This window comes from Zootermopsis nevadensis, unplaced genomic scaffold (assembly GCF_977971745.1).
Source record: "Zootermopsis nevadensis isolate Lab colony 2312 unplaced genomic scaffold, Znev_1.0 Znev_ptg000013l, whole genome shotgun sequence".
In the NCBI taxonomy this organism is placed as follows: domain Eukaryota; kingdom Metazoa; phylum Arthropoda; class Insecta; order Blattodea; family Termopsidae; genus Zootermopsis; species Zootermopsis nevadensis.
Genome location: NW_028259145.1, coordinates 7088472 through 7113125, shown reverse-complemented (window position 1 = coordinate 7113125; position 24654 = coordinate 7088472). Strand labels below are relative to the sequence as shown.

General features: G+C 38.2%; 1 protein-coding gene and 1 long non-coding RNA gene across 4 annotated transcripts; one reads left to right on the top strand and one right to left on the bottom strand.

The window, feature by feature from the left end:
- Nucleotides 1-636: 636 nt before the first annotated feature.
- Tsp97E (Tetraspanin 97E) lies at nt 637-20562 on the top strand. 3 transcript variants are annotated; one of them, XM_022082501.2, is made up of 7 exons: nt 637-842; nt 3595-3762; nt 5958-6056; nt 7320-7448; nt 10887-11003; nt 16354-16453; nt 20128-20562. In XM_022082501.2, exons 1-6 carry the CDS (start codon nt 783-785, stop codon nt 16426-16428), a joined length of 648 nt encoding a protein of 215 aa, XP_021938193.1. In that variant the 5' UTR covers nt 637-782; the 3' UTR covers nt 16429-16453; nt 20128-20562. The 3 variants fall into 3 exon arrangements, with proteins under 3 accessions (XP_021938193.1, XP_021938195.1, XP_021938194.1); XM_022082503.2 differs by lacking the exon at nt 16354-16453; XM_022082502.2 differs by lacking the exons at nt 16354-16453; nt 20128-20562 and adding an exon at nt 12636-14744.
- Nucleotides 20563-22418: 1856 nt separating this feature from the next.
- LOC147873862 (uncharacterized) lies at nt 22419-24111 on the bottom strand. The gene is made up of 2 exons (XR_015535166.1): nt 23678-24111; nt 22419-23037 (listed from the first exon to the last, which is right to left on the bottom strand). It is a non-coding gene; the product is annotated as an uncharacterized LOC147873862 (long non-coding RNA).
- Nucleotides 24112-24654: the final 543 nt, after the last annotated feature.

The following is a 24654-nucleotide window of genomic DNA, read 5'->3' as shown; positions in this document are numbered from 1 at the left end:
GTAAGTAGCTATTATTATTCCCTCTCTGATCCTTCCCCTCCATCCCTGAAGACAGCCATCTTCATGCTCACCATGGTGAAAACCTCAAATCCTACAAAATAATAATAGTATCATCCACAAAGAGTATGGGTTTAGAGTTAATGGTTGGCAATAAATCATTGTCGTATATAATGCCCCAATGTGAACAGGTGTTATTTGAATCTTCTGTCACGAAGGTACGATTTATATCACTGGCCAACTATATTTCAAATTCCATAAAATGTTGTTTTGACAGTGTAATTCACGATTTACACAACCAAATGCTTTAGAAAGATCGCAAGATATTCCACAAACCAGCATTTCATTATTAAAAGCATATGAGGAAAGTTTGTGACGTAACTTTGGCAATAACTGAAGAGGACCTGATGACCATGCTGAACGGGAAAGGATTTGCTGGGATTATACGAAGTTCGTACGCAGAGCTAGGCTTTGAAGATGGCTGTCACCTGGGTTGTTGCGCCTTGAAGGGAAGGAGCTCTGAAACGTCGGTAAACTTCTACCAGACTACACGGCGCAACAACCCATATAACAGCCATCTTCGGACTCACCGTTGGGCAAACCTCAAATGCTAGCTAGGATTTGCTTCTCGTCATGCCATGTAATTTGGAATGTGCGTTGCCAACTCTTGAGTTACCAATCTTTATGTTGGTATTGCCTGTGGACATCGTAGCAGTCGCATGTTGGCTTTCATTGATCGTGTTTGCTAGTCTGTTGTGCCTACATCATATTTTTATGTGTTTACCATGTGCGGTGGATTTACGTGTTCGAAAAATGCCCTCACAGCGTTAAACATTCTCTATATTGTAAGTAATCATTACATGTTGTATGCATGACAAGTATTTGTATAACGAGAACCGAGATGTTCCAAATATGTAGAACCTGGAGGGGCGTAACCTCAAAATTATCAAGAATGTTATTTTCGTGTATGCAGGACAATTGTTATTGTAATATTTTGAGATTTTTTGAAGACCGGGCAGAATACGTTCCTCTTTATTTTTATTACATACAGTTGATTAATTTGTTCTGTATTCTACATAATTCAAATAAACGATGTGTTCCAATTATATGATTCATAGAGTATTTCTGCATTTTTCTTCGAATATAATGAAATTTACGTTGTTATACAATGGAAAAATGGGACTGTTGTGTGATCCAACATTTCTCCCATTTAATAATACTGTATAAAATTGCCGGTCAAGGATGGTGTGGAAATCCAAAGCAGCACTTAAAAAAACACGTCTTTATTGAAAGTGTAACAGCTGCATATAAAAATTGAAATCATTGCTTCCCATTTCTTATTTATGAAATATGCAAAGTTATAACACATAAAAATCTGTTTTGCTGTGTTATATATAAGCAAATGTATGTAGTAGGCAATGGATGGGCAAACAGTCTTTTTTCATTGCATTGTTTCCACAAAGCAGAATATAAAATTTAAAGTTTAGTAATTTTGTGTATAGAAAAATTAATATTGTTACATATCTCTGCTTAATTACAGAACATTAATTTATTTTATATACTGCATTCTCAAATTATAATAACAGTGCTGCGTTGTACTACATGTAAATAGTAGGCATCCCTTAGCAGCATTGCTATGGTTAAAATTATTATCCCATAAAGCCCAAAATCCCTTGACTGCAAAAATTCACTAACAAACCAAGGAACCAGCAGTGCATATTATATAGATAGACTGTAAATGGAACATAAACTCAGCAGCTGTAACCACTACTATAAATGATTTATTCTGATGAATTGATACATGTTTGAAATTCGATAAGAAATGGATGTAAATTCTAAAATATTATAAATACAGTTGTAGACTTGCAGATGGGTAAAAGTTGGTGAAACGTGTGTGTATGTTTGAACACAAGATGGCTGTCAAGGAGTTAGATTAACATTTGACTTGATTAGCCTCATTTTATCCTGTAGTTCAATAGTTGCCCTTGATTCTGTCCTCCATGTGGTCTCTCTGCATTCTGTCAGTGTAGCAAAACCATTTCTTTCTGTAGTCCAAAATTTTGGTCAATAGAGATTAAGTCATTAGTTCATCCAAAGTGTTGATTAATTTTGTGGTCTTTCTGTGCCTGTTTTCTGAGTGTCATCTCACCATCTGTGATTCTAGATTTCTTTTTGACCTCCTTTTGTGTTTCACTATTGTAGGTGATAGGTGGCTGAAGGTATGAGTTATGGATTCTTACTCGTGTATTTGTATGAACATTTGATTGCTTAAATATTAGACCTATAAGTTGAGAACTTTATATGTTTTTGAATTTATTTTTAATGTTAGCATGTTAATGTATATTTGATGTGACAGTTCTGTTATTTTATTACTGATCATGATGGTTCTGATGAGAACTTATATTCTGAATGCCATAGCTTATCATTTTTATGTTGAAATCATCGGCTTGCGTATGCAGCAGAACTAATCCGTGCAGGTGGTGGGACACTGCACTCAGATATACATACGAGGTGCGATCGGAAAGTTTAGAGACTGCGCCTATTTAAAAAAAAAATTCCGTACACTTATCTCAGGTATTAAATTCATCCATCACCCTCGAGGTAGTTCCCCTGGGAGTGAACACAACGATCCCAGCGCCGCTGCCAAGCCTGGAAGCATCCCTGGAAATCTTTCTTTGTCAGCCTGTCAAGCACCATCTGCGATTCTGCCTGAATCTCTTCTATCGTCTCAAATCTCCTTCCCTTTAGCTGAATTTTCATCTTTGGGAAGAGGAAGAAGTCACATAGAGCTTAGAAAGGAAGTTGGGGTCGGTTCTTTCAAGATCTTTGAGCTCCTGACAAACGAGAAGTCGATTCTGCTTCTGGTCCTCAGACAGGATGCGTCGCATGTGGAGTTCTTCCTTTAGAATCAGCTGACAGGTCCCATAGCCTATCTCAACAATGTCGCACAAGTCGTTGATGGTACGACGTCGATCTTCGTGAATGGCCTACCGAATCTTCGTAACATTTTCGGGCGTTGTGCTCGAAGATGGTCGTCCAGAACGCTCGTCATCATCGACAGAGGTTTGGCCATTTTTAAAACGTGAATGCCACACATAAGTTTGTGCACGACCCATTGCGGACTCCCCAAATGCTTGCTTTAGCATTTCATAGGTTTCCGTAGCCGTTTTGGCGAGTCTTTGGCAAAATTTGATGCACACGCCATTCCGAAATCGCAGGAGGGTCGGTGTAATGCACTACCAAAACGCCCGTAACTAAGAAACAAATGCTAATTCGATGATGCCGGCTGGCACACTGATTCACTATGAATGTAGCGGCAGAAGCTCGTACTACATCCGGTTCGCCCTCTATTGACACAGTCTTGAAACTTTCCGATCGCACCTCGTATGCTTATGGTCTCGATTTAGAACCAGGAAGTGCTACCACAACAGTGGAAAGAATCAGTTGATGTCCCTGTCCTTGATAAAGAAAAGTGGCCTACAATCTGAACTTGCCTTTTTGCCTTTAAAAAGTCCAGACCAAAAGGGCAACTCCAGGGAGAGACAGAACCATGAGTTGGAATTATAACTAATATGTTGATGAATCCTTTGTTTGCAGCTGGTGGCATTTATCCTGATTGGAGTTGCAGTGTATGGAAGAGCTTCAGCTGTTGTGACAAACCTTCCCATTGTTGGTGGGATTCTTGCATGTGGAGTGTTTCTGATCCTAATCTCCATTCTTGGTCTGATTGGAGCCATCAAACACCATCAAGTTCTGCTCTTCTTTGTATCCTTCAAGTATATGACTGAGAAGGGACACTTGTTCAAATTCCCGGTAGATGTCTGAAACAGTTTCTCATAACAGTGTTGTGCGGGAGGGTGCAGTGAATTGTATAGGGAAGTATAAAAGGTTCATAAGTAGTTGTGGTGCAGGAGTCACTAATGTCCACCTGTCATATTCTGTTCTGTGTCTGACAATGGCATTTATGCTACGTACACTTTATTTTCATACTATTACTTTAAATAAAAGTGAGAAGAGATGAAAACACGTTTTCTCTTGTATTTCTAACCGACTGCCATTTTTACTTTACAAATCAGTCTTTTATTGCGTTGTCACTGGCAGACTCATATAAAATCTAACATAATCTCTTGTGAAGCCATCAAATGGTGTTTGGATTGTGACATATCACTGATTGTGCAATATCTTCTTTACACAGGGTGGCTTTATCTCACATTTTTTACAAGGGTGGTTGGTTATTTGCTGAAATAGTACCTTGTGCTCCACAAAAGACAAACCTGATTATCCAGGTGTAAATTCTATCTTGTATGTCGTAAGACACTGCTCTGCGCTCTGATTGTGCCCACTGTCTACTGACTTCACACTCCTTGTTGGACTGTTATGCTTTTCATTTCAACACTGGAGTGAATGTTTGCTTGAGTACATACTTGTAGTACTTGCAGATACACCAGACACTAACAGATGTCCATAGTTATTTCCAGCAGTCACTTGAAAGTTTTATTATGTTTGCAACACTGACCAAAGTTTCCGGAACATTGTATCAGCTGGATATGTTGCATGTGCCACAGGTCATTAATCACACTGCCCATTGGGGGGGGGGGGGGTTGCTGTCTGACACCTTTTCAGGCAAGGGGGCTTGCAATAATTCTGTCATTTAAGTTGTGTTTATCAACATAGTACAATACTGGAACTACATATTTCACAAGAAAATACAAGCAAATTTGAATTAGGTTTTCAACATCTTACTGTGACTGCCTTGGAGTGTAGGGGTGGTTGGTTTTGAGATTGTCTGCAGAAAATGTGGTCTAACAATACCGTTCTTTCAGAATTTTATGATCGGTGTCAGTGATGTGGTTGAGAGGTTTGTTCCAGTGGTCATGGTGGTGGAGAAGGGGATGCTACAGGTGCACTTGGTCTTTTTGAATATTATGTAGTGGCTTATAGTCAATCTTGTTACCTTGTATTGTACACCACTTAGGTGAAAATTATAGTTAACATTTTGTAGATCCTAAGTGCGATGGCTGAAAATTGTAAGAAAACTACCAACAATAAAACAACACCTCAAGTTGGCCTTCCATGAATCCAGTAATGCTTGTATGATCATGGAGAAAATGATTTGCAAGGTTTTTCTAATGTAGTAATCAGCAAGTCTGAAATTTTTGATAATGTGTGTGATGTGATAAGTTTTGAAATTATCAATGAAAAATGATGAAATGGGCTTTCAACACATGACAGACAGACACTGCAATGCTATTGCAAAATGTAAGGGTTAGTGGGGGGGGGGGGGGGGAATGAGGGAAAAGTGTGCTGTGAGGGGGTCGGAACATTTCATAAAAACAAGTAATCATTATAAACTGTTCTTCAAAATAACTTCAGTTGTGTAAGAAATACAAGACAAATTGTGAAGTTTTGTGAATGTGCCAAGCAAAATATTTTGGATTATCTGTTTTTTAATTATTTGTGCATCTTCTTCCCTTCATTAGCCCAGATAAATGGGAGTCTACTGTTTATACTATTTACAATCTTAAGTTAATTACATGTTGAATTATTTGGTGCCAGGTGTTCCAAAAGCTTTGTGTTCGGTCATTTTTCTTTACTCCTTAATATTAATTTAGAATTTTCCATTTGTGCTTGGAATTTCAGTTGCTTAACTCAGTAACTTGTAGTTACATCTTTGGCAGTCACAAAACTGCTGACCAGTGCTCTTATCTGCCATCTTGTTGACAATCATATATATATTATTTAGGCAAGTGTGATATTATCAAGGGCCAGTCAGTAATGTCTGCTTCAAGCAATTACTTTATTAACTGTCAGTCACAGGAAAGCTAAAAGAGTACGTTTAGCACTAAAAAGATTGCATAAAACATCCATGTCAGGGAAAATGTGATGTGATTGATTTCTGGCTAATGACAGGTATATTACTTTCTTGTAGTTGACTGTGAGTTCCTTGACAGTCTCTTCAGTACATGCTGATCTTGTTCCTGCTGTTCCTGGTGCAGTTCAGCATTGCCTGTGCATGTCTGGCTTTCAACGCAGAGCAGCAACACCAGTTGGCCGAGCAGGTGCTTAATTATACCCTTGACAGTGTGCGCAGTATGCGCTGATCTTGTTCTTCACACATTTCGTTGTTGCTTGTGCATGTTCAGCTTCCAGTGCTGGAAAATTAATGGCCTGGAATCTTACAACTGTGATTAACTTAACAGCCTGATTGTACAGTTTCTGAAAACTGCCAGATTATATTTTTATGTGTAAGTTGTGGAAAGTGATTGGCTGAAATGTCTGTCAACATCGCATGTTCAGAATCTGTTGAATAGTTTTTCAGTGATATTTGAGGTTGAGCATTTGCACTTAAAGTGGTACTGTGAATTTAATTTGTCCTCATCGATGCAGCTTGGAAAGGGTGGTTCAAGGTTGACATGGTCATTCCTCCTCCCCTCTCACAAAATATGTCTGTACCAGAATGACAAAATATCTTTCATGCCAGATGGTGACAACACTGCTCTCATTCCCGCTCACTCATTTCTGAAGCGAATAGTTACTTCTGACGAGACATGGGTAAACTGCTCCACTCCAGAATCAAAGAGGTCCAGTTTGGAGTGGCAGACTAAAGCATGGTATCCTGAATTTGCTACGCAGTCAACGTAATTCCTTCTTTGCTGTTGGTATCATTGCCCTGCAATGGCAGTGTCAAAAAATGTGTCAGTGCATAGGGACAGTATACTCAGAAGAAGTAATAGTATGGTTATTCTGACGTGTATGTGGTTTGTGCAAATAAAGTCCAGGTCAACCTGGAACCACCCTTGTAATACATGACTGTAATGTGACATCTGTAGTATAATTTGTACTTGTACTGTACATATTTCTAATGCACACTTTTTAGAGAAAGTAGATGGTTCTCAACAGAATTAATGCATTTATTATAATTTATTTTAGAGCTGTATTATCTGTGTGTAATGCATCTGGCTCACAGTAAGAGAAACTATTCTTGGTTCTTGTAAATCACTTCTGACGCCCTCTGTACCCTGTCCATTTACTTGAACAGCATGTTTTGTTCCAGTGTGGCCATCACAGGTTCATTTCCCTGTGTCTATGCCTTTCGACTGTGGATCATATTATCTACTCTCTGTGTAAATAAATAATGATGAAATTATATGTTAAAAGTTCAAAATGTAAAAGAAAAGTTAAAAGTTTTTAACAATGTTTTAAATGTATTTTGCACAGTTTGGTGAGTCCCAGTGTGTTTTATCTACAAACAGAAAAGCAGAGAAACTAAGTATGACGTGAATATAAAAACTGTAGATTACAGAACTCGATTTTCTGTGCAGGGATGGAACACAGTGGCTTCAGATATCAAGCATAAGGTGCAGAAAATGTTTGACTGCTGTGAAATTGATCATAATCTCAATGACATCAGCATTCCATCATCCACACCAGTACCACAAGATAAATGTGAGGTAAGCATTATGCTCTGTTGAAGTTATCACTGCCTGCAATACACTCAATTTTCAGAGGTTTATATTAAATTCTGTGCACAAACTGTTTAATGCTATCTTCTTAAACATTTTTAAAAAGTGTCTGAATATTTGCACCCACAGACCCAAGTATGCACATTCTTGTGAATTATAAGACAAATATTTTTGTTGCAATTTCAGCTGACAATATTTTGGCAGAAAGCATGATTAAAGTTGAGCACATTGTAGCGACTTTGTATGTGGAAAAGGAAATTGTGATCACTGCTCTCGAGCAACAGACATTGTCACTAGATCCGTGGTAGTGTGCTTTTATTATTATTTATTATTGACTGCAAATGGGTTTTTACCCGGTGGCAGTGGAGTGCTTCCTTTGCATATGGCTGATTTGGGGTTGAATCCCCAACAGATCTGTTTTTTTCTGTTCTGTTTTTCATTGTTTTTAATTTTGTTTTGTTTTGAAGGTGGCTTTCTTGTGGGTTGTTGTTTCATGTAATCTGGTAGAAGTTATGCGCTGCACCAACCCAGAAGGCAGCCATAAGTCACTCTCTAATCTTCCTGCAGGCAACATAGATTATGCCTTTGATGAGTATGTGGATATGCACATTATGTCTGGAGAGTGCCACAGCACTGCAAATGTTGAAGCATGATTCACCTCAGGGAATGTGGATCATGTACGAGAAGAAGTTAACGAAAATCCACAAACATCCGTAAGGCAGATATCTTGCAAACTGTACTGCCCCATTTGACTATGGTGTTCTTAAAGATCATGATCTACACCATTTTCATTACATCAGGGTATGACATTTCACACTGGTATTTCATCACCACGGACTGAATTCCTGTGATTGGATTTTAGTGACGTAATGAGGAGCCTAATTTTGTCGTTTGTGTGCCGTGGAGGTACGAGGCTGTATTTTCAAGGGAAGGAGTGATAAACGTGTACAGTGAACATTATTGGGCACTTGCAGATCCTCACTTAGTATACAAGTGAGCATTTCAAGAGCATTGGTCAGTCATTGTGTTGACCAGAATTTTAAGCAGCCAAGTCATAGGTCCCTCTCAAGTTCCTGAGAGACTGTGCATGAACATATCATGTCTTCCTGTGGGATGCCCTTACAAATCTGCTGCAGCACATTCCAATACACATATTACAACAAATGGGGTATCACCGTGGAGCACCCTGGTGCTTTGTGGGTTGGCTGTGGAACATTAATTGAATGCTGCATGGCCAGGCCAGTGGATTGGGTGCAGCAGCCTCACTCGATGACCTGGCAGGTCTTTTGACCTGAACCCTCGCATTTTCTTTCTGTCAGGGTCATCTGAAGCCATTGGTGTACAATAGGGACAAACTGGAGGACATTTTTTGAGCTAACTGCATGTGTCCATGCAGGCCTGGCAACATTAAAGTGGAAATGTTGCGAATTGTTCTTACAGATGTGATCGTATGTTTAGAAAAAAGTATTGCTGCCAGTAGAAGCAACTTTGAACAGCTTCTGTAATGTGAATGTATAAGTTTTACATGTCACTTTTGTCTCATTATTTTACTTTATGATTGATTTTTGTCTTTTATTGTAGGTAGTTCTGCAGTTATTTGATAGAATGTTGTGTTAATTCAAATCCACTTAACTAAGAAATTTGAAATAAAGCAGTGAGAAATAAAGACAAATGAAACCAAAGAGAAATAGAAACAAGTAAAATGAATTAAGAATTACAGAAAGGGACCAAAACGAGTGAAGAACATTGGAGAAAAGAGCAGTCGGATCTGTTGGGGACTGAACCGGAGACCAGCCACATGCAAAGCGAGCACTCTTCCTCTGATCTGCAGTGAGATGGTGTGACATGGTCTGCCACTCAAGAGTCATGATCGTAACTTCTGGTCCCTGTACACTGTTGTTACATCACATTCAGCCATAATAGTGTTTTCCATGGAAATAATGCATTGGTCAAAATTTCAACAGAAAGCCCATTCACTCTATAATTTTTTAATGATTTATTTAGTTAGGTCCATAGGACAAATTTGTGGACACACTGTAATATTATTTCAATGAGATGCATTCATTTTATGACAAAAATAACTGCATACCTTGGTTATCTCTGAAATATGGATTTTTTATTTCCGCAGTAATTACAGTTATCCTTTTGATGGCAGTTTTTTGCAGTTATTATTCATGAATCTTGGTCACTGAATATCTTGCTTAGTTGCCGTGTGGCTATAAGACATTCTCTTCACACACATCTCTAAAACCAAGTATTGTTTCTTGCTCTTTGCCACACACTATGCCAACTCTGTAGATAGTCAGCTCACAGCTGGCTCTTCACGACCAACTTTGTTGCTATTATATAAGTGGAACAAAGCTTGAAGATGGGCCAAGGCCATTTGGGGGGGGGGGGGATATTCTGGTTCGTTGTATTTTATTCATGGTGAGGGTGATGCAGTCAAGGATGTACTAGAAGTTGCTAGCACTGTAGAGATAGGACTTGGGTCATGTGACACATGGCCAGCTGGGCTGTTGGGAGTGTGTTAAAAGTAAACACGGCCTTCGTCTGATGTAACTGATATGAGACTTGATCCTTTTGTCAGTTGATTCCAGCAGGCCATTTTCCTCGTTTTAATTCAGGTACAAGGCGTTGGAATATCTGATGTGATATTAAAAGATTTTTAAAAGGATGAATATAAAGAGATTACTGAGTGCTGAAAGATATGAAGATTCTATGAATAGAAATGCATGCATAAATATCAAGTCCTTCTCAGATTACAGGATTGTCAGTACCGTATTTTATTCTCATGAACTTTCATTAAATCTTACAATTCTAAAATTTGTTACAAGAGTAAAATAAATTTCATGAAGTGTCAGAAGAATTGGATTCACCCTTGGTGGACTAGTGGTTAGCATGCTCGCCACTAGACCCAAGGTTTGCTGGTTCAAACCCGGCCGTGGTCGATGGATTTTTAAGGGTGATAAAAATTCGTAGCACAACTTCCATTGGAGGGGAAGTAAAGCCAGCGGTCCCATGTCATGGATTTACAGCACATAAAAGAACCTTACGAGTATGAACGAGATGTTGTGTAAGCAAAATTCAGCTGCTATTTCTCACCCATATATCTCCTGATTCTCTACCAGGTGGCTCTAGCAGACAAAAAAACGGTTGAGTAGAAATTGTGCAGAGGCACTACTTACAAATGCATAATTTGAAGACTAAGAAACCTCTGAAACGAGGCGGCCAAGACCCACACTTGGTTGCAGAGCCACAGGAAGATGAAGTCAGAAGAATTGGGTGTTGTCTCCATCTGCTGTTCCTACATGTAGCTTCCCTCTGATGGTGAACCAAAAAACTTCCCACCTCTGGTGGAAAATATCCACCTTTTTTTTTTACTTTGCTTGTTAGGAGACTAATGCTGAAACAATTGTGGTTTTGCAGACTTCATGTTGTAATGGTGGATGCCCCTGTCAATCTTGCATGAAGAAGCTACAAAGCACAATCAACTATGCCTTCAACTTGTGTGGTGGCATTGGCTTATTCTTCAGCTTCACTGAGGTAAGGTGAAATTTCTTCCTACAGTATATGGAAGGTGGGGACTGCAGTTGGCATCTGTGGTGACTTGATTGTTGTGGCTTGGAAGCAATATTTTTTACAATCTCTTCAGTGAGCTCAGGTGAGTAGTTTTCAGTTTTGAATATTAAATTAAGTATTGTGCTCTGAAGCCTCCACATTTGACAGTTTAGACACCAAATTTATGTAGATAAGCAGACTGCAATGCATACCAGACCACTTCTCTGCACCATAACTATTCTAGGTCAGCTGCAACTTAGCTAGGGATGACCATCAGACATGTACCTTGTTAAAGACTCCAGTCTTATGTATTTTGTTATTTCGAACACCAACTTCCTTTGATGAGCTTTCAGACCAAATATAAATTCATACTTTAACTTACTCAGTGCCTCATATATAGGATTACGACAGCTCTTTCTGCAAGTATGGCAACACAGAAGAGACCCAGTGCAATTTTAGCTGGAGGAGAAATTGTTGTGGAAGTTTATTGTGATGCACTGTCACATATTTTGATGGTGAACATAATGGTTCACAGTCTAGTGTTATTGATTAAGTATTGTTGATGAGGGGGTTAGGGTGAATACATGTAGCCATGGAAGTGTGAGTGCTTATGAATCAGGGAAAGAGTGTGACAGTGTAGGTCCTGTTGATGATAACACAGATTCTTCATCAAAGAGTGTAGACTGTGCAACAACAGATGAATCATTTATTAGATAAATAGTAAATAATATAGTACTGGAAAAACTATGTAGTTTTTATGATTTCTGATATTGCTGGTTAGTTGCTGATCTAGTAATAATTTTGTTCAGTCTCACTCTAAAAAGATTCGTGTTTTAAGAAATATTACTCTCAAAAGTATTGTTAGGCGTCGTGATGGTGTTCTAAAACAGCCTTATCCGATGGTGGAAGGTACCTGAAGTATCTAGCCCTCACTTTACCACATTACATGATGTACTTATAGAGAAGTTCAACTGGATTGTGGAAACAAGGAAATACATAACAAAAGTTTACATTTCCAACTTACAAAGTACTTATGCAGAATTATGAAAGGACCTGCAAAAAGATTTGAACCCAGCACTCACCACAAAGGGAGCCTTACCTTTGCATGAGCCACCAGTTATCAGAAAAACACATTTACCAACTCAAATTGGATGACAAAGTTATCACAACGGAAAGGTCAAACTATCCATAGTTATCATACCATAAACTCTTCAAGTACCAATACTCCACAGAGTGACATCTCAACTTCCAAAAAGTATGTATGGTCTGTGTGCCATACATTTCCTTCAGTCAAACTCAGCTCTCGCCAAACAATGCCTCTTAACAATACAACATTCCACATTGGTAACGTATGTTTCCGCTAATAGTTACGACTCATTAACCTACAAGTAGGCTACTCTGCACTACACAGCACCTGGCTCTGGCGTCACCCAGTGCCGACAGTCCGCATGGTCAGCTGCCCTTTGTCATTCTCAAACTTTCAGACATTTAAACATTACAGCTATTCACAACATATGCTCAGATGTTGATAGTTTAGCTAAACTATGTAATAAAACTGATGGCAGGTTTTTGATTTACAGTGCCATGTAATCTGGTTCATATTTACTAACGTTTCAGAGGTTCTTGCTGCCTCCACCATCAGGGTGATTAGTTTTACCAGACTACATGGTCCTAGAAGCCAGAAGACAGACATCTTCGTATTTGTTACCAAGAGAACCTCGAATCCTACTCCCGCCCTGATGTGGAAAGGGGCCTGCATGATCAGCTATAATTTTACCATATCAGAAAATAATACAGCTGTAGCATTTCAGATCGATTAAAAGCCTTCATTCTCCCAATTGTAAGCTACCAGTACGTAGTTATATCATATTGCATCACGTGCCATAACCGACAAACCTCCATACAAGTAACGCACACATACTCGCACAAAAAACATATATGGAAAATACGTCTTCCCCTCTCTACTTTGCAAGGCACCTACCGCATCATATTATTTCAGACAAGATTTTCACATCACAATAAGTGAAATGTGCTGGACTGCCTAAACGAAATTCGTTCGTGTGTTGATGGCCTGCAGTCCAACAAGAAAGAGAGGGAGGTGAAGCAAAGCTAAAGAAACTCCAGTCGTTGTGATTATGTGATAAATCCCTGGCTTTCAAGATGCCGGATGAAGGACAGGATTGTTTGTTTTTGATCACCTCATGTGAAAAAGGAAGGGGCTGGGGTTACAAACCAGGAGAGACAGTTGCCAGCAAAGTAGAAGTACACAGTGTTGCCAAGAAGTGAATATTGTTCTACAAACAGACACCAAGGGCAGCGCCCCCTTGGCAGTTCTTCCTTGACACATTTGAGAGAATGGCTCAACTTGTGTAAATTACTACATTTTCAAATTCAAAAATTGCCCACAATTTGGATTGTTTTAGTCATTCTTCTGGTGTACGGTGCATTCATTGTTTGTTCATGCAGTTTAATGATTAGTGCATTCACGAAGAGAGTGACTCGGATTCGTAGAAAATAACAGTCTTTGGATTGTAAAGGCAGCTACGTGATATTTATAGAGCTGTAATTTATGTTTCTTCTTATTCAGTCTTAGAGAGTTTCTCTTTTCTGACTGATATGACACATAATATAAGTCATGAAATAGACTGAAGCCTCAAAACTTCTATAGTCTGCAACTTTTTAATAGAAGTCATTTGTTGTCTAGTATCATTGGATGTACAGAGTTTTTTTCTGGCTAGGCATTTAAATTTGAGTGCAAGATGTAAGAAAAACATAAATATGTTAGTAAGTTACAGTGTATAAACTATAGGGTGTGAGGTCTGAATTTTTACACAAATATTAATTAATTTGCATTAAAAACATTCTTTTTTTTATTTCATCACTGAGGGGCCTCTGCGATTTAATTTGAAATTCTTGTGTGCTATGTCCTGCAGCACACCTTATCCATGTTTTGCAATTGTTTATTTTCTCTGTGAAGTAATCAAACAAGTTGTGGGATGAAAATAATTTGTCTGTGTGTAACTTATGTCCAAATCCTTCCACTCTTCTAGTGAGGCCTTTTGTTGGAGCACGAGGAGTAATCATGCTTGTGCTGTCAATCTCTCCCCAAGTACATGTTCATGTCATACGTACACTCGGTACAGCCACATAATTTGAAAATTGTTATGACATTAAATATATTGTTAGGAACTATTCACTGTTTTAAAATAACATAAATTCTGTTTACTGCAAGTTGTAAAGTGTTTAGGTATTGATGATAACACCAGTTTGTCTCCACTGCAAGCAGTTTGATGGCTTCTGCAGATAACAATATGAACGCAGCCAGTGGACTTGGGGTGGTGGTTATGTGTGGTTCTCACAAATTTTAATTTTACGAGGACCTCCAGTATAGTATTTGTGGACAGTGTTGCTAAGTTTAGTCCCAGATGGCAGACCCCACTGTGAGCCAGGGGATTCTTGTTGCTATTCTTCTTGTTCGTGCTGTGCTGGTGACTTAAAGTTGTGGTTCCACTTCTGTTTCTTAGCCTTTATCCTCTGATACGTGTCACTGTTATTTTCCAGAAATATTTGAGTTTCTTCAGAATAGAGTTTCTTGGTTAAAGCAATTAAAAATAATTGACCATACAGTAAGGAAGATTTTGTTTCATATCATTTGTTTGCCATGGATGAAATATGGCCTGTATTGTGTAAACCTCTTGGATGTGAAATATAAGCTGTGAGTGTCATCATGTTGGTCACTAATTTATAACAATATCAAACTTTGTCAGTACAAGGGTTTTCCAAGCTCTGAATGTTTATGAGTGGAGTTAATTTTGTTAAAGTGGGTTGAGAACATTTGAACAGTGAGATGATCATGCGTGTGCACATGAAATCCAAACCAAAACTGTAGCAAGACATTTGGACAAATGTGGTGGGGAAAATTGTGATTAATTTTCTTAATGCAAATTAATAGGAGTTTATTGTTGTATATGGGGAACATGATACGAGCAGGAAGCACGTTCCTGTGGTACGTTGCAACCAACAGTGGTTCCAGTAGCATGTTTGGAGGGTGTTGCAGCTTCCCACAGAAATTCTTGACTTAGCTGCCTCGTACTTTTATCTCCTTATGCCCCTCAAACAGCATTTATTGGGGCAGTGGTTTTCGGATGATTATGAGGGTATTGTAGTGGTGATGACATGGCTACAGGTTGTTGTGAAAAAGTAAAGTAAAGCAAAGCCATCCCGCTACACGCCATGTAGGTCGTTTGGGGGGAGTGGGGGTATAGCTCCTACTCTTTCTTGACGTCGGCACTAGATGGGGGTGAGTGGTCAGCATCACGCCCTGGCCGTGCTTTACTGCCGGGAAAGGGCCCTAGTACCCAGTGTATAAGAGGCTGGGTGAGCCAAAGAGCTGGTCTGGACGCAGAGGCTAGAGGAAGAATCCTCTTCCCCCGTTGGGAATCAAACCCCAGTTGTCCAGCCCGTAGCTAGTCACTGTACTGACTGAGCTATCCTGACTCCACAAGTTCTTGACCAGGATTTATTTGCAAAGAGCTTTTATATACTAATTTTGTTCCGGGACAGATATCTCCATAAGGGTTGTGATTATGCAGAAGAATAATATTATGATGTCTGTGTAAGCAGTTGCATCTCTGTGGTAATATGCTCCATGACACAGTGTTCATTTACCTTACTTTCAGAATGTTCATATCTGTATCTTATCACTACCAGCATAGTAAAACTTCTGCCACTGTCTAGGACTGTCCTTGACATACCTCGGAATCAAGATGGCTATCTTTTGGATGTTAGAACCATGTGGTCTGGTAGAAGTTTACCAATGAGGGCAATTATCGCCTTGTTGATTGTGGCAGTAAGGACCTCTGAAACAATGATAAACTACTACAAGACTACATGGCATTACAACCCAGAAGATAACCATCTTCAGACTCACTGCCATGAAAACCACAAATCATTCATACCTAGGGATGTTAATTGTATTTGACTTTGCATATGACAGCCACCAGATCTATTTATGACAATGCCTAACATGTATTCATGATGTGGGATGTTTGTAACTAAGCCCTTGCATCTTACATTCTTCCGATGACTCGCATGTGACTTAAAGATAAATCATTTTTTCATTTTGTGACAACCAGTGTAAACAACGTGACATGCAAAATTTTCTGTTACATTGGAAAGGTTTAGTGTACAAAAATCCCACTATTATAATCATTCCATTGATGCTTATGAGATACAGTGTTGGAAACAAATGATAAATTAACAGTTACAGTGTTGTAACATTTTCTTACACGTAGACATAAATGTAGTAAGGTAACAGTATGTTTCTTGTTTGCAGTTTCTTGGTGTCTGGTTGACAGTGCGCTACCGGAATCAGAAAGACCCCCGTGCTAATCCCAGTGCTTTTCTCTAACTAACGCATGCACAACCCTGCCAGGGTATGGGTAACTTTCTCTTTACTTTCTTGTAATATTACGTTATTTACTAAGTACTGCATAACAGTGGTGCATACTTATCGACTTACATACATGAGCATGCAGTATCTTGCTAGTAATATACTCTGTTCCATCTAGCATATTCTTTCTTACACATTAGTTGGTATCACATTCCAGCTGCCATCATGGTCCCTGTTCTCTGGGTTGAACATCATCATTCATTGACAGTTAACCAGTTTCAATAGAAGATGTGTTTTCCACTGCAGAACTGAAATAATATGACAACTAATCTAACCATATTATTCTTACGTTAAAAATATGTCTCGGCTACTGTGATTTTTCCTGAAGTTGAAAAATGTCCACAGGACTAGTAACTAGTACAATGATTCATATATCTGAACACATTGACACACTTTAATTGAAGGGCTAACCAAAAAGTGGTACAAGTACCTTACTTAAAATTGTTGGAAAGTTCACTTGAATGTAGATTTGAGAAAACATTTTAGAGATGTCTGGCTTAAATAAATTAATTTTCACTGTTTACAATAGATTTTTACTTTATGGCTGATATTTTTCCAAGTGTAAGTGAATTCTTTTATTTTACTAACATTCAAAGCCATTTAAGAAAAATCACATTTGTTAGAAGTATCAGAATAAGGCTGATGAAAGCTGAAATTAAGGTCATTATTGAATATATGACAGTACTGCCGTTCCTTTACAGGTGTGATGTTTCTCTCCTTGCATATATCTTCTTATAATTCATACATTTTGTTGGTGCTCAGATGTTGTGGAAACTACTTCTTATGTGGTTTACAGTGCTTTGCGTAATGGTCATTGTACTTTGGAAGGGAATGAATGTGGTGTCTGACTGACTGTTTCTGTTCTGGTGTTTGGGTTCCCCCTTTCCATTGTCTTCTGTCATGTTTTGTAGTACCAGCTTCCTTAGTTCCAAAAGTTACCCTAGTAAATGTCCCATTTGATATATCTAGGGTGCTTAAGAAAACGTTCTTGTGTGTTCTTAATCCAGTCAGATGGATTTTATATGCTCTTTTTGTGAACTTGCTTTGATCTAGGTCATGATGGTTCTTTAATATTAACAAAAGTTACTTTGAAGGAATTTTTTAGTTCCTAGGAACATAAGGAGCAGAACTCATGAAAGATGTCCGTATGTTTGTCTTCCAGTACAACATTGCACTGAAATCGACATTTATGATTAAATTCTTAGAGTGATCGTCTTTAACTTTGCCCCCACGACCTTCGTATTCCTGACCACTGGTTCTGTATCACTTAGCTACATTTTGTCTCTAGTTACTTGAGTTTCTCTGCCACTTGTGGCCCCCTTCAGTTTCAATATCACATCCAGAAAGTAATAAAAGGAATGCAATTAGGCTATTGTTAAACATACATGTACGCATTACACTCGTGTAAGTTTTTGTATGCCTGTAAAAGTAGAGGGAGGTGAATGCGTCTCTGAGACATAAATATTTGTGTTGCTGAAGTCACCTTGAGTGTCAATCTCATATTCAAAGCAATTATCAAATGTATAGGTTTGTGTTTTTATTACTGTATATTCCATTAATGTTCGTACTTTTAACATATCTGGTTTACACTATGAAGTTATGTTTTCATTTATGAGTGATTTTCATAACTATAAACATTAAATAAATGGTAAAATACTCATTAGAACTATAAAAGTCATTATAAAATTACTGACACTCTATTATCATATTTAATCCATCAGTTTGTCATGTGCTTCTCCAAGCTTGCCATCTAGCCACTTACACTCTCTTTTTACTGAATCATGTTGCAACTTCTGTGTTAAGTAAGAATTAAAATTAACAGAGATCAGCACCAATCAGTGACACACTCATACCACTTTGTTCCCCTAGTTGTTCGGCATGTTGGGATTGCGTATGACATAAAATAAACATTTTTATTTTGTACCTTGTGCCACCTGTTTTCTCAGCCCCTCAGTTGTAATTTGCGTACAGGATATACTTTTTTGACTGTTAACTGTGGTAAGTCATTAGTAGTCATATCAAAATCGCGAAACTTTTTCACTCCTTCGAAGTACTGGTAACTAACCACCTGCAAGGTTACGTGCTGTCGCAGCTGAGAAGACCACAGTTCTCATATCAGTTTTATGCGGAATGAAAGTGGAGTTATCAGATGTTGCAATCAAGTGGGTTTTTGTGACTGAGGTGCTTTGTGGTTTTCCTCGGTCCTTACAGGCAAATGCTAGTGTATCACCTTAAATTCAGCCAGAACCATTTCCTTCCATATTCTTCTCACTTCATTATGCACTAATCACTCCATCATTTGATGCAGTGTAGTCTGATGTACTGGTGGAATCATTAAATAAACAATAAAAATAAATATTAGACTTTGCTACGTAATTAGCTTATTCGTGAAAATGCAATACAAACATTAAAATTAATGTGTCAAATCTGTGAAAATGTATTATTGTGGTGTTATATACGAGGTGCGATCGAAAGGTTTCCAGACTGCGCGTATAAAAACCCGTACACTTATCTCAGGTATTAAATTCATCCATCACCCTCGAAGTAGTTCCCCTGGGAGTGAACACAACGATCCCAGCGCCGCTGCCAAGCCTGGAAGCATCCCTGGAAATCTTTCTTTGTCAGCCTGTCAAGCAGCATCTGCGATTCTGCCTGAATCTCTTCTATCGTCTCAAATCTCCTTCCCTTTAGCTGAATTTTCATCTTTGGGAAGAGGAAGAAGTCACACGGAGCTTAGAAAGGAAGTTGGGGTCGGTTCTTTCAAGATCTTTGAGCTCCTGACAAACGAGAAGTCGATTCTGCTTCTGGTCCTCAGACAGGATGCGTCGCATGTGGAGTTCTTCCTTTAGAATCAGCTGACAGGTCCCATAGCCTATCTCAACAATGTCGCACAAGTCGTTGATGGTACGACGTCGATCTTCGTGAATGGCCTACCGAATCTTCGTAACATTTTCGGGCGTTGTGCTCGAAGATGGTCGTCCAGAACGCTCGTCATCATCGACAGAGGTTTGGCCATTTTTAAAACGTGAATGCCACACATAAGTTTGTGCACGACCCATTGCGGACTCCCCAAATGCTTGCTTTAGCATTTCATAGGTTTCCGTAGCCGGTTTGTCGAGTCTTTGGCAAAATGTGATGCACACGCCATTTCGAAATCGCAGGAGGGTCGGTGTAATGCACTACCAAAACGCCCGTAACTAAGAAACAAATGCTAATTCGATGATGCCGGCTGGCACACTGATTCACTATGAATGTAGGCCGCACCCCCTAGCGGCAGAAGCTCGTACTACATCCGGTTCGCCCTCTATTGACACAGTCTTGAAACTTTCCGATCGCACCTCGTATGCTTATGACACTTTAGGCAAACTTTTTTCTGAGTACAGTGGAATAGGACCACTGATGTGCTGCTATTATTAATGCCTTTAATTTCGCATGGAAAACAAGATACATATTTTTGTAGTGCCTGGGAAGTTATCTGAGGTTCATGGGATTTGAAATGCATCCCATGTTGCTTCTGCTGGTAATTTTGGGACTGTAGTTCAGAATCACAATCTGTTATAGAAACACAAGCGATCTTCTGTGGGTACGCTTCCTGAACTATAACAGTCCACAGCTCAGTTGGTAACAAAATATTTGATTGACACTCTTTTTTTTCAGTTCTTTTAAATTATCGAAGAAGCAGACATTTATAGAAGAATTGAAGATGAATTTCAGATCTTCGTAGAAAATGGACAATATACTTTGATATGATTGAGTCCCTATTTATATGTGGCTTTTCTGTTATCAGATTCTTTGTTCTGGAATAATCTTTTGTGTGGGGAAGAAATTTTCTTTAATGATTACATGAATAAACACTATTTAAAGTAAGGCTTAGCCAGTCTTTGAGAATTCAGATATGTCAGAACATATCAGTATAATTTGGTAAGAATCTCACAGAATCTTGTTTAATACTGTGTAAGTTCTAGTGATGTCGATGTAAGAGAGGTAGCAGCATGTATTTAATTTATTATTCCATTTAACTTGTGAACTGTATATTGTGCCATATGTGTGTCCATTGGTTAGATAATAATAATTATGTATGTGAAATTGTGATGAAGTTTAAGAAATTTATTTTTATTAAACTCTAGAAGCTGGAAACCTCTGTATAAATTGTTCATGTAGAAAGTTCTTTTTCTTTAGTGAATGTAATCATATGAAAGTTTCACATACCTGTCATAAACTGGGGAAAATGGTTGCTTGCAACAAAGTATATTCATTATGACATTGTTGAAGTCTATGAAGTGTTTGTAAATGAATAATGAAATTACACAGAGAACTGGTCAAAGGTTTTTTAGTAATGCATTCAGTTGTGACAGAATGCCAATTGTCAGTTCATGGAATTTATGCAGATATTTCTAAAATTCCCTGTCCTTTAATTAACCCCAATGAACACATTCGCAAGGTTCGACGTTTGGCAGATTTGGTGGCCATGATGACACTACTGGGAAGTGGTATGAGTGGGCTTTCTCCTGTGTTGCTAGTGTGAGGCCTGGTTCCATCTTGTTGAAATTAAAGTATCCCTGCAGGCAAAAGACAAAGTAATTTCTTAGCAAACATCAGAAATGTCTGTAAAATCCATAATTTTTATCACTTGGTAATGACACCACACTATAAGTTTCTTTGGGTGCAGTGTGTTAGCAGTCATAAGACTTGCATTCTTTGAGGGCTCAACGTCTGGTATTTTCTTTGTTCGTGCAAACAGAAGTGAGTCTTCTATGAGAAATGTGGGATTGAGATTGTCTGACTTCCATTTTCCAGGTAGCATTTCATACTTATTTGCAAACATTTAAAATCATGTTTAAAAATGGTTGACTCCGATGATTTATATGAAGTCAGTGATAAATGATCACAGCAGTTTTTTATGAGACTTATTATTGCTTCCTTTGTTGTGTTGGCAACTTCTGTAAAAGTAAAGCCATCACCACTACTCACCATGGAGGCATGTGTTAGGAGAGGCAGTATAGCTTCTGCTTCTTCATAACCATGGCACTAGATGGGGGTGAGTGATCATGCCTAGGCCATATTTTACTCCATGGTACCCATTGTGTACGGGGCTGTGTAGGCCCTCGGCCAGTCTGCTGGTTAAAGCAAAATTCGTTTGCCCTGCCTGGGATTGAAACCTGGTCACTCAATCCATTGTCAAACACTATACTGACTGAGTTACTCCATCACTTAACTTCACTGTGACATGTATTTTTCCACATATTGCACGTACTGTCATATAGCATGCCAGCAAATGGTGTAAGATTAGCAGGAAACTCAAAATATTTTCCTGCACAGCAATAAAACAGCTACTAGAGAATAAAATATTTTGTCAAGAAACTTTGTATGATGCTTTATGCGTAACACCTTCGTGATAGTGATTTACATCGTCAGCAGCTCAAACATATGTCATGTTAGAATTGTAGTCAATGTCTTGAAAGTCATGTTTGAAGACACTGTTTACGTTGTTACATTGCATGCATACTGTACTGAGATTCTCTTGAATGTGATAAACAAACAATGTGTACTATTGAGTTATAACTAAATTTTGTTTACATTAACTTTAATTTCAAAACTTAAAATTTACTCAGTCTAGACTGCTTTTTTAGTTTGGAGATCATTCCATCCATAAATATTTGTATATCAGCCAGTCTTCTGTGAATTTTCTCATTCTCTTAAAATAAATACTGAAGCAGTGTCTTAAAACAGATCCTTTTTCACTACAATATCACCCCACAATTCAAAATCCCGATGAAATAATAAGACATTCTGCATGAACCTAATGTCAAAATTACCGAATCTTAAAGTTACAAAAGGAACAACTTACAATGTAAGGAACGATTAGGTCAAAGCACTGGCACACAGTTTTTGGATGTTGTACAGATTCAACCTTTAAAATGATAGGACCAGAATGCAGATACCCATAATTCTTAAAAATATGACCACAAAACATCTTAATTGGTTGGGCTCACATTCTGTTTGGCTGCTGTCAGCCAAATATTTTTACAGGAATTACATTTTATAATAATGGTACTTTGCTTTATAAAAAAAAATATTTTACAGTGAATCTTTTACTTAAATGCTATTTTGTATGTTTCATGTAGAATTTATGTTCATGCACTTCAAAATTCCTGTTTTTGTGACAACACAGGAAGCAGGTAACATGTTGCAACAGAAGATTGTGGGAAACTGTTCCTGCTTTTATGCTATTTGAATCCTACACCTTGATGGTGATTTTTCTCCTTTCCTTATCCAAGTCTCTAGGCACTCATTTCATTTTTAAGACGGCTGTGAAGTGTTCTGGGTGCATCTGTAAGATGTGAAACACTTTGCTTTCTCCCTACCATCTCTTGACAACTCGAGTTTCCACTTGGCTACTTCATTATCTTCATGCCGTGCTGTTGCTGTCCATCCCCATGTGAAACATTAAGGTTCATTGGCTTCATCATTGAGAACAAAATGCAACGATATTTCCACCACTTGTTAGATGTCAGTTTGGTTCTGTAATATTTTATCTTCTGATCTGTTAAGTCAGCATTTGTGCCACTGCAACCCAGAAGACAGCCATATTAGTGCATTTATGGTTTGTTAAGGTTCCCAAATATTTGAACTTTGCCACATTTTGAAAGATTTTAATGAGATATGCAGTTTCACACTCCTTTCACTCTCCTCATGGGTTTCTAATGCTTGAAAATAAATATTGTGTTCATTAAGGTCTTTTTGCCTTCGTATAATATAAATGGGTAGTGTAATCAACTCCTGTATGTAATGGGTAGATTTATTTGTAACATATTGTGCTGTTACACATGTTTTCTGCTTATCTTGCCCCAAGTTCACAGTTTCTCATTTGTGGGTCACTTGTTTTTCTTTTCTGGAGTTCTCCGTGCCCAAGGGTCTACCCTTATTCCCAAATCTTTCTGATACTTGTACATGACCTAAGTCTATGTGTGATTTGGAAATTTTGCATTCGTAAGATCCATGTCTCACGGGTGATCACTAATTGCTTTACGATAGTTTTTCTCAATCAGTCAGCTACGTGTGGTGCATCAGTGTATTTTCTGTGGCTTGCATGCATTTTTGTAATATTATATCATTCTGTATCATGGAAAGAAGTATAGGCTAGAAGTGTTCACTGCACCTACTTTAGAATCTGAGTAACCATTAAGAATTGCAGAATATTGCTCACATTTCTTTACGTAATATCTTTCTTCATCTTATGAACATCCTAAGGTGGTTTGTTCAGAATTCTGACCACTACAGTTCACTTCACATAAGGATTCCACAATACTGTCCATTTTCACAAACCATTGTATTCCCACAGACATGGTTGTCTTCAAGGTGACTAGATCGTGTATGAAAGTTGTTACATATGTAATTGGTTCACGGTCACACTATTCATATAGTCGACTGGGTAATGGGATTCCACTCATTCCAATTACCTCATCAACTCCAATTCATAAATTGCATCCCATGTTAGAAGAGACCAGTTCAGGCACTGTTACATGATGTTATGACAAAAATCATAATATGGTTTCATGTTATTGGCTCATATACACATTCAACTTGTGGTCTGTTACTACTGTAGGACGTCTAGTTGAGAATAATTTTGTGTGACTGTGAAACAAGGTTTGTCATTATGAACACAGAATGTAAATTACAAGCCTTCAAAAATAAAGTGCTCTGAAAAATATTTTGACCTTTGGATTCTACTTTTAGTGGTGGAAATGAAATGCAGTCTTGTGAACAATTTAAGTGTCATCACTATTCTGCTGCACTTTGGTTTCTGATATGAGAAAGCCTAATTTGTATAGTGAAATACTGACCATTTAATGAAGCCATATCAACACGATGTGAAGGTGCTGTCACCATCAAACTGATATGAACTGACTGACAAATGATTTTGTAATTACTGTGCAGGAAGTAGAATGTGTGCATTTTGTATATATAAAATATTCATGATACAAAATTTGGAATAAAATATTTAGTGGTGATTAATAAATGAAGCATGTAAACATGGTCTGTTTCCAAGTCAAAACTTCTTTTTCTCAGAAGGTATTTGGAAAGTGATGAAAACCTTAAATTTGTGTGATTGGTTGCAACTGGGATGTGAGCAAAGTACTATTTAAATGCATGGTGCAAGTATTTATTATTATTCATGTGTAG